The sequence below is a fragment of the Hyperolius riggenbachi genome, chromosome 6 (genome assembly GCF_040937935.1).
Source record: "Hyperolius riggenbachi isolate aHypRig1 chromosome 6, aHypRig1.pri, whole genome shotgun sequence".
NCBI classification, from domain to species: Eukaryota; Metazoa; Chordata; class Amphibia; order Anura; family Hyperoliidae; genus Hyperolius; species Hyperolius riggenbachi.
The window spans coordinates 271,642,941-271,656,300 of NC_090651.1; the positions used below are offsets into that span (position 1 = coordinate 271,642,941).

Consider the following 13,360-nt stretch of genomic DNA (forward strand, 5'->3'; position numbering starts at 1 on the left):
GGGGCTCTAAGCAAAGAAACTGATTTGGGCCCCCCATCATGTCATAATAGAATCAGAAAATGCAGCTGCACAGCAACATGCCGCACACAGCGGGGCAGCCGAGCTACTGGTTGCTATGGGCAACAGCCCGCTTTCCTCTGTGGGTGCACAATGCAGGGAATAGCAGCGGCAAAATGCAGAGTGAGAGATGAATGGCTGGGACATTTGCACTCAGGGGCTGGGGCACCCCTGCGAAGAGGGAACCAGATATCACAGCAGCAGCACTTTGCCCCTGCATCTCCAGCCTGGCAATAGCAGAAAGCTCTGGAAACCGCCAAACCGGAAGCCGTTCCCCAGACAGAATTACATAACCACCCCCACCACCGAACAACCAATTTCCTCCCAAACTAGACAGCCACCATGCAGCCTCCATCCCAGTAAATACGATAGTCCAGCAGAGAAGGCAGCCACAGCGGGGCAGAATGACAGCATCAGATGACTCACATTCACCTATTGCGATCCAAGCAATAGAGGTCCCATCATCTGGAGCCCATCTGTCTCCTCTAGAGTGCTGCCGCTCTGTTACTACTACTATTACTACTTCCTACTTCCTGTCTGATTTGAGAATCAGGAAGTTCAGAGCGAGCGGCTGCACTGTAGAAGAGACAGATAGGTTTCAGTTGACGGGATCTCTATCGCTTGGATCATGGATAGGTGAGTGAGCGTTTGCCATCTGCTGCTATCATTCTTGCTGTAGCTGTGGTTCTCTGTGGGAAGGGAGGGCGGAGTGGGCAGCGGCAGAGCGCACAGTAGAAGGAGGGGGACCTAGGAGGAGAGCCTGGCTCTGAAGACAATCAGCAGCGCATGGCATCACTTGACAAGACAAGACAAATAACATTTATATTGTGCTTTTCTCCTGGTGGACTCAAAGAGCCAGAGCTGCAGCCACTAGGACGCGCCCTATAGGCAGTAGCAGTGATAAAGAGACTTGCCTAAGGTCTCCTACTGAATAGGCGCTGGCTTACTGAACAGGCAGAGCCGAGATTCGAACCCTGGTCTCCTGTGTCAGAGTCAGAGCCCTTAAAGGGACTCCGAGCAGTGCCTGTGGGTATGCCTTTAAGCGTACCCACAACTAATTAATTACATCCTCACACCTACCAGCATGATGTTTGTAATTATATCCCCCTGAGTTCCTTACATTTCATTGCATTGTGCTGAATCGAGCTGCCGACTTTGGAGAAAAGTCGTCCCGTGGCCGCGATTTCTATCACGAAAATAGCGATAACTAAAAGGCATAGGACATCTTTCCATAGTTACTGCACTGCTCAGAGTCCCTTTAACCATTATACCATCCAGCCACCGCTGACAGGATGGCGAGGGCTGGTTTATGTGCTGATGGGGCCCATTTGACTCTGAATGGGGGCCCCAAGCAACTGCTTTTGTTGCCTGGTCAGTAATCCGGCCCTAGTAGTGCCTAATAAACATAGCCAGCATCTGAGACTGCACGTGACTGCTGACAGATTAGGGGGCTGCTCTTTGACAGTCCGATGGTCAGGAAAATCAGTGGGCAGAAGCATCTGGGGAAACACACAGCATGATAAGGGAGCTGATGGTACTGCTGGCACCCTGTTTTTGAAGTGGGTGATATCAGATAGTCTATAATACAAAGACAGAAATGAGCAGTTTGTAATGAATATCATTTTTTGTGTCCCTGTACAGGTGGCCACACACAATTCAATAAAATGATCAGATTTTACAGCAATTCAATAAAACCGATCGAATTTTCCGAAAAATCGAAAGGTTTTTTTTGAATCGAGCAAGAAATCTGATCGGATTTCCCGTTTTTATTTGATAAAAGTCTATCTGGAGTGCTGAATTTTTCTGGTCAATTTTCATGAAAATTGAACTATGTGTGGTAGATTGTCAATTCCCTAATATATACTTCCAAGCCATTTTCTCAGAGTTTTCATAATTGGGTACACATTTAACACAGGTGTGTGGATATCTTAAAAAGCTTTAGGAGAAATGGTTTATCTCATCACTTTATTTTCACCTCGGTATTCCTTTTAAGCCAACAATATTTATATACAAGAGAAATACAAGGCAATTTTTACCTGTTAAGTTTTCACACTTGGAATGTACCCATCGGTCACACTTTCCACACTGCATCATTTTACTTTCATAATCATCATCATCATAGCACTTGTTACACAGAGGGCAGAAGTTTCCTGAAAAGAAAAAATAAATATATGCAACTTACTTCCAATTCTAAGTCATTATGGTGGGATAATTATTATTATTGGCAGCCAGGGTTAGTGGGTGGGACTTAGGCTCAGCTACAAGCACAAGGTCTTGTGTTGCAGTTATGGTTCCCTGTGTGATTTTCATTCTACCATGCCCAAAAAGTTTTGCACACTGTATCTTTACAAATGCCTTGCTTGGCAATTTTAGCATTAAAGGGAACTTAAACTGAGAATGGATTATATGGATTATATGGATTTTTCCATTTAAATTAATACCTGTTGCCTGACTCTCCTGCTGATCCCGTGTCTCAAATACTTTTAGCCACAGCCCCTGAACAAGCATGCAGATCAGGTGCTCTGACTGAAGTCAGACTGGATTAGCTGCATGCTTGTTTCAGGTGTGTGATTCAGACACTACTACAGCCAAAGAGATCAGCAGGACTGACAAGCAACTGGTATTGTTTAAAAGGAAACATTCATATCCCTCTCAGTGTAGGTTCATTTTAAATGAAAAAGCTAAAATTCACTTTATTTACAATTCTGAATTAGAATTTACTTCAGAGGAAGAAAAAAAATACGTACATTACGTCCTCAGTTGTTTCTACTGATTGTTATGAACTACTACAGATATTTAAGAGGCACTGACATATAGTAGAATGCAGTGAATTATTCAGGAAACCTACTTTTTATAACAATTATCCTGGTTTCAGCATCGGAAACACTTCCTATAGCTATATATTGCTGTATATTGGTATGTAGCCCCGCCCTTCTAGTGAGGTTTAGTCTAGGCTGTTAAGCTGTATGGAATTCTCCTCCCAGAGCATTCTGGGAGACCAGGTGTTATTTTCACTGGCTTTGGAATTCTCAGGAACAAACATTTTTAAAGGAGTTATCAGAGAATATGAGGAAAATAAGTGCTACTGACCCGGGGCTTCGTCCAGCCCCAAGCTCCCAGCATGTCCCTCGCTGCAGCTCTGCGGTGATCTGTTCGCCTGTGATGCTTCCCGGTCAGCCTGACCTCATCGCCGGGGACCGGGAGGCAGCGGTGGCAAACGGATCACCACAGAGCTGCAGCGAGGGACATGCTGGGAGATTGGGGCTGGACGAAGCCCCGGGTAAGTAGCACTTATTTTCATTGTAATTGCCCTGATGACTCCTTTAGGAGCTGGGCCTGAAAGGGCTAAAGATGTTGCCACCTGTAATAAATTGTCAGAATGTAAATCGGGGTAAGGAAAGATTTTACAATGGGCAAACACTTACTTAATAATTTTTGAATGAATATTGTAAAAATCAAAGAAAAAAAATAAGCAATTTTACTCCTTATATTTTCACTGTAGTTGCTTTTTAAAGAGACTCCGAGCACCTCTCATGGGTATGCCTAGAGACTCCGACCAGTACTGCAAAGTACTTAAAGATGCATACCTTTCTGCAGCTCGTGCTCTCCTCTTTCATTTGATGCCTGAATTGCCGTTCTATAACAAATCGTTTTTGTTCGATTTCAATTTACAAATCGCAGCTGCCATCTTGGCTATGTTATAAGTTCAGGGTCACCCCTGTTTTCTCTGTTAGAGAAGTGCATCGTCTAGAGCAAAGATTAAGGCTTGGCTTAAGCTTCCTCTATCAATAGTGGCCAGGGTGAATTTCATAAAAATGGTATTAATGCCTCAGATACTATACTACCTGCATAACTCTCCAGTTTGGTTGCCCAAAAAACTATTTAAAGTAATAGACAAGATGTTTAGAGATTTAATTTGGAATAAAAAGCAACCACGGATTAAATTAGAGCGGCTACAATATCCTAAAGATGAGGGCGGGCTGGCTGTTCCCAACCCATGGATATACTTCTTAGCCTCCCAGTTACAACATTTGGGTGGGTGGGAACAGAATGATTTAAAGGAATCCAGCAGGGATCTACTAAACTTCTGGTTGGGAACTAACTCAATCTACGAAGCTTTGGAGGGTGGCAGGGCTAACCTCACGGTTCCAAAAATGCCCACTATGGTTCTTATGCATAGGACATGGCATAAGATTCGTTACTTACAAAAGATAGAAGGATATACTAAATTTACACCAATCTGGCGGAATTCAAATCTCCCGGAACTTAACAATTTGGACTTTGGTTATAAGTGGGAGGAGGCAGGTGTAGACAAGCTAAGCCTAATCTTTCCTAATAATAAATTAATATCTTTAAACGCTTTATCGCAGCTAATGCCAAATACTCCTAAGGGAATACTTCAATTTCAGCGTCTACGCTTTGCTCACGCTGTAAGGAAACAGGCAGAAACATTCCAATTCAGATCTCAGGCATCTCCTGTAATAAATATAATCGCACAGGCCTGTACTAAACAGGGTTTAATATCCTTATGCTATGGTATGCTACTAGATGACTTTCTTGGCAAATTTCCACTATTATGTAGAAGGGCCTGGGATAAGGATATTCCAACTTTATCAGATCAGGAATGGTTAGAGGTACTACAGGCGGTTCCATTGCTCTCAATTAATGCCACTCAGAAATTAACGCAGCTGCAAATTATTCATAGGACGCACTACACACCTAGCCGTTTGTATCGTTTTGGCATGCTTCCTTCCCCGACCTGCACCAGATGTGCTAGAGACCATGGGGATCTCTTACACATGTTGTGGAACTGTCCCAAACTTAGGAGGTACTGGGGAGGTGTATTGGACGCCATAGATCAAGTATTCCAAACAAAAATCCCGCGCACAGCACTGGTATGTATTTTGGGAGCATATGAGGACGGGAATATATCTGAACATTCTAGAATAGCAGTGTTGAGATCATTATTTATAGCTAGAAAATTGATATTGCAACTTTGGAAGCAAGTTAACCCCCCGTCCCTGAATATGTGGGTTAAACAAGTCAATGACTCTTTAAAACTCGAGAAGATTGTATATGCACGTAGGAATGCTAATGAAAAATTTGAAAAAAATATGGTGTAAATGGCTGAATGCGCAGGACTTTGTTGATCCAGAAATAGTGCGAGAACGAATATTGGCTACAATAGGATTATCTAGAAGCTCTGTAAGTAACATGTGATAACGAATCTTTGCCGTACAAAAAGTTCTTTTTTGTCTGTCTGATGTATGCTTACTGAAGGATGCAATGTACACTCTGTTTTTATTGGTGACCTCAATAAAGCTCTTTTGTTGAACAAAAAAAAGAGAAGTGCATCACTGAATGAAGCAGGAAGAGGAATTGACACGCATGGCCATTGCAAGAGGCTCCTCCAGCATAGCACGACTTTGTTGGAAGTCGTCTGGCTTAAAGGCATGCCCATGAGAGGTGCTCGGAGTCCATTAAGTATCCATTGGCATTACTGAATTGTCCAGCTATAACTTTACCTTTAGCAAAGAGTTTAGCACAGTCATGGCATAGTGAGAAGTCATGAGACCATTGGGCATCCCAGCCTTTACCAGGTGTGGTGGACCCACAACTCTTACATCGCACACATTTAGTGCAGATCTGGAAAGCAAATATTTCACTGCATTAAACTTCAACAAGCTGTGATGATGACATACCTAAAGAACAAATGGCATGTTAAATAAAATTTGCATGATATGGGACTTCAGTTGGAATAGAAGTATCGAGCAATTTTATCTTCTTCGGAAAACACAAAACAACCCTGTTCCCTCCCACAATCAATTGTTCAAATGCTTTTTACAAATATCCCACTTACAGTTAAAAAGATATTTAAGATAGGGAGACTGCTAGACTGCAGCAGTCCGTGCCCTCGTAGTCACTCGTGGATCCGCCTGTCCCCCGCCAGCTAGTTTCATTTTCTCTGACAGGCTGACCTGCGCCTGTGCAGGCCTGGCCACGTGTCTGCAATAACTGGAACGCTATTGGTGCGGTCACCCCTGAGGCGTGGAGTCTAAGCAAGTACGAGTCTTCACCAGCGCACCCCGCAAAGGATAATGGGCCATAACTCCAAGTGGGGCAGCCCTGAGGGTCGTGACTACCAGGTCACAACCCTCAGGGCTGCCCCACGAGTGACAAGAACAGGAGGGGTGAATCCTAAGATGCGGGAAGAAGGACAACCTAGTGAGCTATCCGGCAAAAGGCGGAACTTGTGGTAGTGGCAACTGGACTGTCAATCAGTAGAACTAACTGACAGCAGGACTGGACAACATGACTGGAGGACTGGGCCGACAGGCTTGATGGGACTGGTGTGATGAGACTGATGTAACCAGACTGAAGTGACAGGGCTGACTTGACTGACGTGACAGGGACAGTTGACGGGATGGGCGTGACAGAACTGACTGACAGGGGACTGCCGTTACAGGACTGGATGACAGGAGACTGGTATGACAGGGCTGACTGATGTGACAGGACTGAATAACAGGATGCTGCGACAGGAATGACTGACTGGATGCTAGGACCGCATGGCAACACACCACTGCTGCTTAGACTGGTGAGTATAACATGATCTTTCTGACATCAGTAGTGTCTGAATCACAAACTTGACACTAGGCAAAGCATCTGATTTACATACTTGTTCTGGTTCAAATGCTTCATTTATTGGCAACAAATAATCAGAAAGATAGCTAAAGCCTATGTAAAGGAAATAAGTGTGGTGGTCTACTTAATGGTCTCACCACTTAGTCAGTTTAAAGTGACATAATCCATGTCAATGCAAGCACCAAAAAATTCTAAACGTATTTTGGGTTTTCATTCAAAATGTCACACCGAAATATTAGCGCAATAACATTCCGACATTGACTTCCTTCTGTGTTTTAGCTGTCCAACTTGGGAGATGTCACACAACCACTGTATTATAGGCAGGGCCGGCCCGCTCATGAGGCGGGGTGAAACTTTTGCCTCAGGCGGCACATTTCTAGGGGCGGCATCCGCCTGTCAGTGGGTGCGGGGACCCGGCCGCTTAGCCGTAGGGGTAGCGGGCAGGATGGGGGTATTGGGCCTAGTGGCGGGGAGGGGGGTTGGACCCCCCCCTCCCTCGCCTGGGTCCCCCGTCCTCCGCTCCCCTCCAGCCTTAAATAGATCAGAAGCGCTACTCGTAAGAGGCAGTGGGCGGGGAGGACTCACCTCTTCCTCGATCCAGCGTGCGCTCCACTGACATCACTTCCTGCAACATCGCCCACTGTATTGTAAGTGGACGGCGTTGCAGGAAGTGAAAATTTGCCTCAGGCGGCAAAAAGTCTAGGGCCGGCCCTGATTATAGGACACCTGAAGGAGCATAATGAAATAAATATAGGTAATTAAAGTACTAGCCCTACTAAGAGATTGTCTGATGTCCTTTTTTGGTTTCCAGTGAAGGAAGTGTTTAAAAAACGGTTATCTATATAAATATACGCTTATGAAATTCAGTTGGTTTCCTGAAAAGTAAATGGAAGCCAAAAGATTGTTATCTGAGTGAGAGAAGGCTCGTAATAATGTTTTAGTGCTGGAAAGTTCAAAGGGTCATTACTTTTGTTTGTTTTTCAGTTCACAAAGGCAGATTTGTTATGGCTGCTGTTTAGAATTAAGTCTTAAAATAAAGCCCTTAAACTGAACATAAAAATATGAGACTCGTTCTATGTTATAGTTACTTTTAGTGAAACACAATCATCTCATAAGTTTATTTTCACTTAAGTTTCACGTTAGGATAAAATAGAATTTAAGCTCTACTAAAATTTGGCAACTATAGCATGTTTATCCTGTGTGTGCGCAAGTGTGGGAGGAAGGAGACTGTCATATAAAGCATGGTACACACTTTCAATTGTGATTACTAATCACTGACCAATGACCACTGGCCATGTAGTGTGAGAGCTTCCCTACACAATCTGCTCACAGTATTCAATATCGGTTGACCCTCATACAGCGGGAAGGTGGTAAAATTGGTCAGTGATTACCCAATAATAATTGAAAGTGTGTACAAGGCTATAAATTTAAACTAGAAAAGAATTTGTGATCCGTTAAAAAGATTACATGAAGTTATTCAGAAGATAATGCAAAGCCACATGAGAAGCTGGTAATCATCATACTCCTATTGCAAACACAAATGACATTACGGGCCTTGTACGAGATTCGCAACAATTCCACATGTGATTCAGATCAGTAAGCCGTTGTCCAAATCATATGCTGCATAATTTCACATCCCGCATGCTCTTCCCCAAAGACGTGCATGGCACAACTAGATGGAATCACATGCATACATGTATTGGACAAGTGCCAACGTGCTATTCAGAAACATCAGGCACAAGTGAAAAGGGGTCCTAGGTCCACGACCAACCAGGAGTGATTTTGCAGGGCCTGTTGTTTGCCGGCGATCGGCAAAGTGCTGCAAAAGCGCTGTATGTAGCATTTTGGGATCAATCGCATCAATGGCTGCAGAGCCAAAGTGCGACTGCTCCAGGAATCATACAGGAGTCCCAGACAAAATCGTTGATTTCCACGATTTGAGAAATCGCCAGAGAGTCCCAGGCTGTAATATATTGTCGATTGATTGCAAGAGACCCAGAACTGGCATTGCAATACACGTAAACTGTATAATAACAGCAAAGATTAACTGGATGGAGGAAGTCAGTAGCCTGGCAGTCTATATAACCAAGCGAATCATTGAATTTGCTCAGGACTTCTATAGCAAGCAAGCATCAATCTTTGTTCAAAAGAGAAAACTGTCCAGCACTATTCCAGATCTCATAAAACTGGGTAGACATACCAGGTGTGACGATATGGCTGTGGGGCAGCGTGGAAGCGCAGGTCCATGTTGCCCCACAGCCATATTGTCACACCTGATATGTCTACCCTTTTTTGTGGATTTTTTTGTAAGGAAATGTCAGTACTAAGCAGTCTATGAAATAAAGCGGTTTTATGAGATCTGGAATAGCGCCGGACAGTTTTCTTTTATTGAAGTGTAATGTATTGCATCAAGCAAAAGGACACAGCAGAATTGTAAGTCTCAAATTACTCACCCAAACTCTCTTTTTCTTTGTTGGCTTTGTGGGGTAGTTTGGGCCCAGGCACTCTGGGTGATAGCTGTTGCGGCACTTATTACACTCAAGGAGTGGCTACAACCGGAACAAGCATTTAGGAATGGACAGAAAGAAGAAAAAAGGACATCAATATGAAATCCAGTCAATGATGGGATACATGTATCATCACTTTAGCAGCAAAAGAAATGGGTCCCTCTGTGGGTTGTTATGGATTTACAGGTTTATCTACATCAATGGCAGGAATGGCACATCACTGTACCTTGTTAACTTGCTGTTGCCTTCCACATACGTGGCAAAACTTGCACATCCGACAACACCAGTTCTCCAGCTGGTCCTCAGTGGGTCGCTCCCTCTCTTCTAAGCAGAACCAGTGGAATGGCTCACAGCAAACTTGGCAGTAAACAAACTTAGAAGACCAGACGGAGAGAAACATTGAAGTGTGATGAGAACAGTAACACCAAGTAATAAACAGTTTAAAGAAAGCGGTTTTAAAGAGAACCTGAGCCCGAAGCTTGGGGCAAAAGGGAAATACTTACCCAAGAAGAGGGAAGCCTCTGGATCCTAAGCAGGCTTCATGCATCCTCCTCTGCTGCTGCTCATTGGGACCCTCAACATCGGGGCTGCACTTCTCTTCTTGCACAAGCATGCCTGTGCCTGCGCAAGTGCGCAGTAGCACAGAGCCACTCTTGTACGAGCAGCTCTGGCTTACTGTGAAGACACGGCCGTACTTGTGCAGACTCAATACGCTTGAAGTAGAGTGCGACCCCGATCAGATTTCTGACAGTCCCTCGTTGGAAGTCTTTGAGCGGTCCGCGAGCAGCAACAGGGGACTGGAGGACAAAGTGGGAAGCCTTTATAGGATGCAGAGGCTCCCCTCTTTTTAGGCAAGTATGCGCTTTTGCATTTGAGGTTCACCTCGGTTACACTTCAAGAACAGAAATGTACAAGTTATTAAATTAGGTAGTGTAAAAACAAAACAAAACAAATAAATAAACACCGTACAGAATTATTCAAGAAACTATTTTGATTTCACATCTAGCTTCAAGATGCACGTTAAGGATTTCTAACATTGCATCATGGGCACAAAGGGAACTCACCTCCACTTTTCCACTGCTGGCACAAAGGAAGCAAACTACCCGTGGGGTGATCGGTACAGTTGTAAGTATGTTGAGGCCACCCATCTCCCAGACTTTGCCTAAATCGCAATCCTCCTGTAGAAAAATCACAGCCAACTTAGAAATTAATGCAAAGTGGCGTATAAGCGGACTGATTGGCTCCTTTAGTGGCAGCAGAAGAACTGAAAACGACAAACAATAAATAATAGTAAAGACAAACTATTCACAAACCTTGAAATCTACTCGAATTCGATGTACACCATCCGATGGAGGTTTCTGTTTGGAGAAATTGCCATTGCATAGAGAACTCAGGAGGTTGAAGTTCAGCTCCAATTTACTGGAGACTAACGGCTTCTCCTGCAAATAGAGGACTTCCGTTACATTTGCTAAAAAATGCTTTTTACCTAATATATCATGTGGATTTTATATTTTCTGTTATACAAACTGTATACTAAACCCTCTGTGGTCTGTCTTTTTATATTCTAGATATATTCCCCAGACAATAACTGAAAAGCCTCACTTATCAAAATTGAAAATGAATGTTACAAACACACAAAATAGGGCAATGACTTGTAAGCCTTAAGACACCAAAATGCTTGTTACCTAGGTTGGCCAACATTAATATTTTATATTTATGTTGTGAATATATTAACCCACCACGTGGTTCCCGAACAACTGCTGCGGCACCTGATGGAGGACTGCTTTCAGCTGAAAGACTGATATGTTTGGACATAATGTTTCAGCCGAAGCTTGGCCAAATGTTGCGTAAAAATGGCCTGCCAATGAACGGGGTTTCTCCTTACACTGCCATATTGCAGAACCTTCTGCTTCAGATTGTCTTGATACAGGTCCTCCAGGTCCATTTCTAGCAGTCACAAGACTGCATTGTGCAATGTAAAAGCAGATTTCTCACCACTATGCTCAGAGTGGAAAGCAGCACATTTAGGTGAAGAAAGGGAGAGAGCAGGAGTCTAGCAGGCTTAGCAATATGCCACATTGTTGAGTAGTCCTATTTACACTAAATTGTTAAACTTCACTTATGTGAGCAAGTGTTTTAAAGCAGAGAAACATTATGCTAGGCATTCATCATGACAACATAACTATCACATTTGTGTATATCTGGACCACCTGTTCCCATGATGCAGTGTGTGTTTACATGAAGTATGTCTGCGAATGACAAGCCTGTAGGAAATTCCCTGAGCAAACAGGAGAGTACAGTTCTCAGAACATTGCTCACATCATTTCCAGCAAGTCCGTACAATTATGCTGAAACCTTAAACTATTAAGAGTTTCCAGTGGCACTGGGTGTCCAGGTCCAAAAGAAAGGAGACCAGTAATGGATACCAATGATGACTGCTGCATGTGTCTGATAAACAGGGAGAGATATCTGGGTGCAGGAGGAGAAACCAGTCCTTAGATTTATTTTCTCAGCAAGCACTGCTATTACAGAAAAAATAAAAAATATTCAAATTATAGTATCCCATAGCACTGCACAGGTGGTACCCTAATACTGAGATATATACATTAAGTTCCTGTCCTTGTCATCAGGGACAGTCAATGAGATGCACATAATTTTGAGTTGATGCAGGAAATTTATGCAGCTTTTAAAATGGACAAATCTAATTTAACCTTAGCAAGATTTTGTTGGTTCATGTTCAATCTGCATAAATTTGCATACATTTGAATAATGCTGCATCAACTCAAAATTATTTGCATCTCACTGACCATGGAACAAGAACACAAAAAGCAACAAAATCTTAAACAGGTCTACAATTCTTCCCTACTCAAACCGAAACACAAAAAAAGAAAGCTGTGTGGAATTAAGATTTTACATACAAAAAATACAAGTACCCCAACGAAACATTTATTTTAGATTAGTCCTGCATGGACTGGCCAGGGCAAGAATGCCTAATGAATCGCTCCATTGCCGAGGCAATTGGACAGCACCATAAATCCACATCCTTCATTACTTTGCACCCCACTGGGTCAGGGAGTGTTTAACCACTTGCCGATCGCCCACTGCACAGGGGCGGCCGGAAAGTGGATCCCGCAAGGACCGCCGCATGCACAGAGGCGGCGGTCTTAGTACGGGCATCGGCGGAGCGATTGCGTCATCCGTGACGCGATCCTCCGCCAGGGATCGATGGCCAGGGATTTAGCCTCCAGCTTGCCGGCCACTTAGCAGCGCCGGCGGGCGGAGGAATACAAATCTCCGCTAATCCATGCTTATAATAGGCTTTGTAATGTATACAACGCCTATTATACAGGCTGCCTCCTGCCCTGGTGGTCCCAGTGTCCCAGGGACCACCAGGGCAGGCTGCAGCCACCCTAGTCTGCACCCAAGCACACTGATTTCCCCCCCTGATCGCCCACAGCACCCCTCAGACCCCCCCCCCTGCCCACCCCCCAGACCCCTGTTTGCACCCAATCACCCCCCTAATCACCCATCAATCACTCCCTGTCACTATCTGTCGACACTATTTTTTTTTATTCCCTAAACTGCCCTTGCTCCCTCCTGATCACCCCCCCACCCCTCAGATTCTCCCCAGACCCCCCCCCCCGTGTACTGTATGCCTCTATCCCCCCTGTAATAACCCACTGATCACCTGTCAATCACCCATCAATCACCCCCTGTCACTGTCACCCATCAATCAGCCCCTAACCTGCCCCTTGCGGGCAATCTGATCACCCACCCACACCAATAGATCGTCCGCAGATCCGACGTCAGATCACCTCCCAAGTGCATTGTTTACATCTGTTCTCTACCCTAAACACCCATTAATTACCCATCAATCACCCCCTATCACCACCTGTCACTGGTACCCATCAGATCAGACCCTAACCTGCCCCTTGCGGGTACCCAATCACCCGCCTACACGCTCAGATTGCCCTCAGACCCCCACTTATCAATTCGCCAGTGCATTATTTACATCTGTTCTTCCCTGTAATAACCCACTGATCACCTGTCAATCACCCATCAATCACCCCCTGTCACTGCCACCCATCAATAACCCCCTGTCACTGCCACCCATCAAACAGCCCCTAACCTGCCCCTTGCGGGCAATTTGATCA

General features: G+C 44.4%; 1 protein-coding gene across 3 annotated transcripts in view; it reads right to left on the bottom strand.

The window, feature by feature from the left end:
- Window positions 1-13,360, bottom strand: part of KMT2A (lysine methyltransferase 2A) — a 151,202-nt gene that overhangs the window by 63,471 nt on the left and 74,371 nt on the right. For all 3 annotated transcript variants that reach the window (XM_068240848.1, XM_068240847.1, XM_068240849.1), the window contains exons 9-14: window positions 10,520-10,645; window positions 10,271-10,384; window positions 9,433-9,579; window positions 9,153-9,248; window positions 5,583-5,703; window positions 2,094-2,207 (exon numbers count right to left, since the gene is read on the bottom strand). In XM_068240848.1, the coding sequence (XP_068096949.1) occupies window positions 2,094-2,207; window positions 5,583-5,703; window positions 9,153-9,248; window positions 9,433-9,579; window positions 10,271-10,384; window positions 10,520-10,645 (718 nt within the window). The remainder of the gene's footprint in view (window positions 1-2,093; window positions 2,208-5,582; window positions 5,704-9,152; window positions 9,249-9,432; window positions 9,580-10,270; window positions 10,385-10,519; window positions 10,646-13,360) is intronic.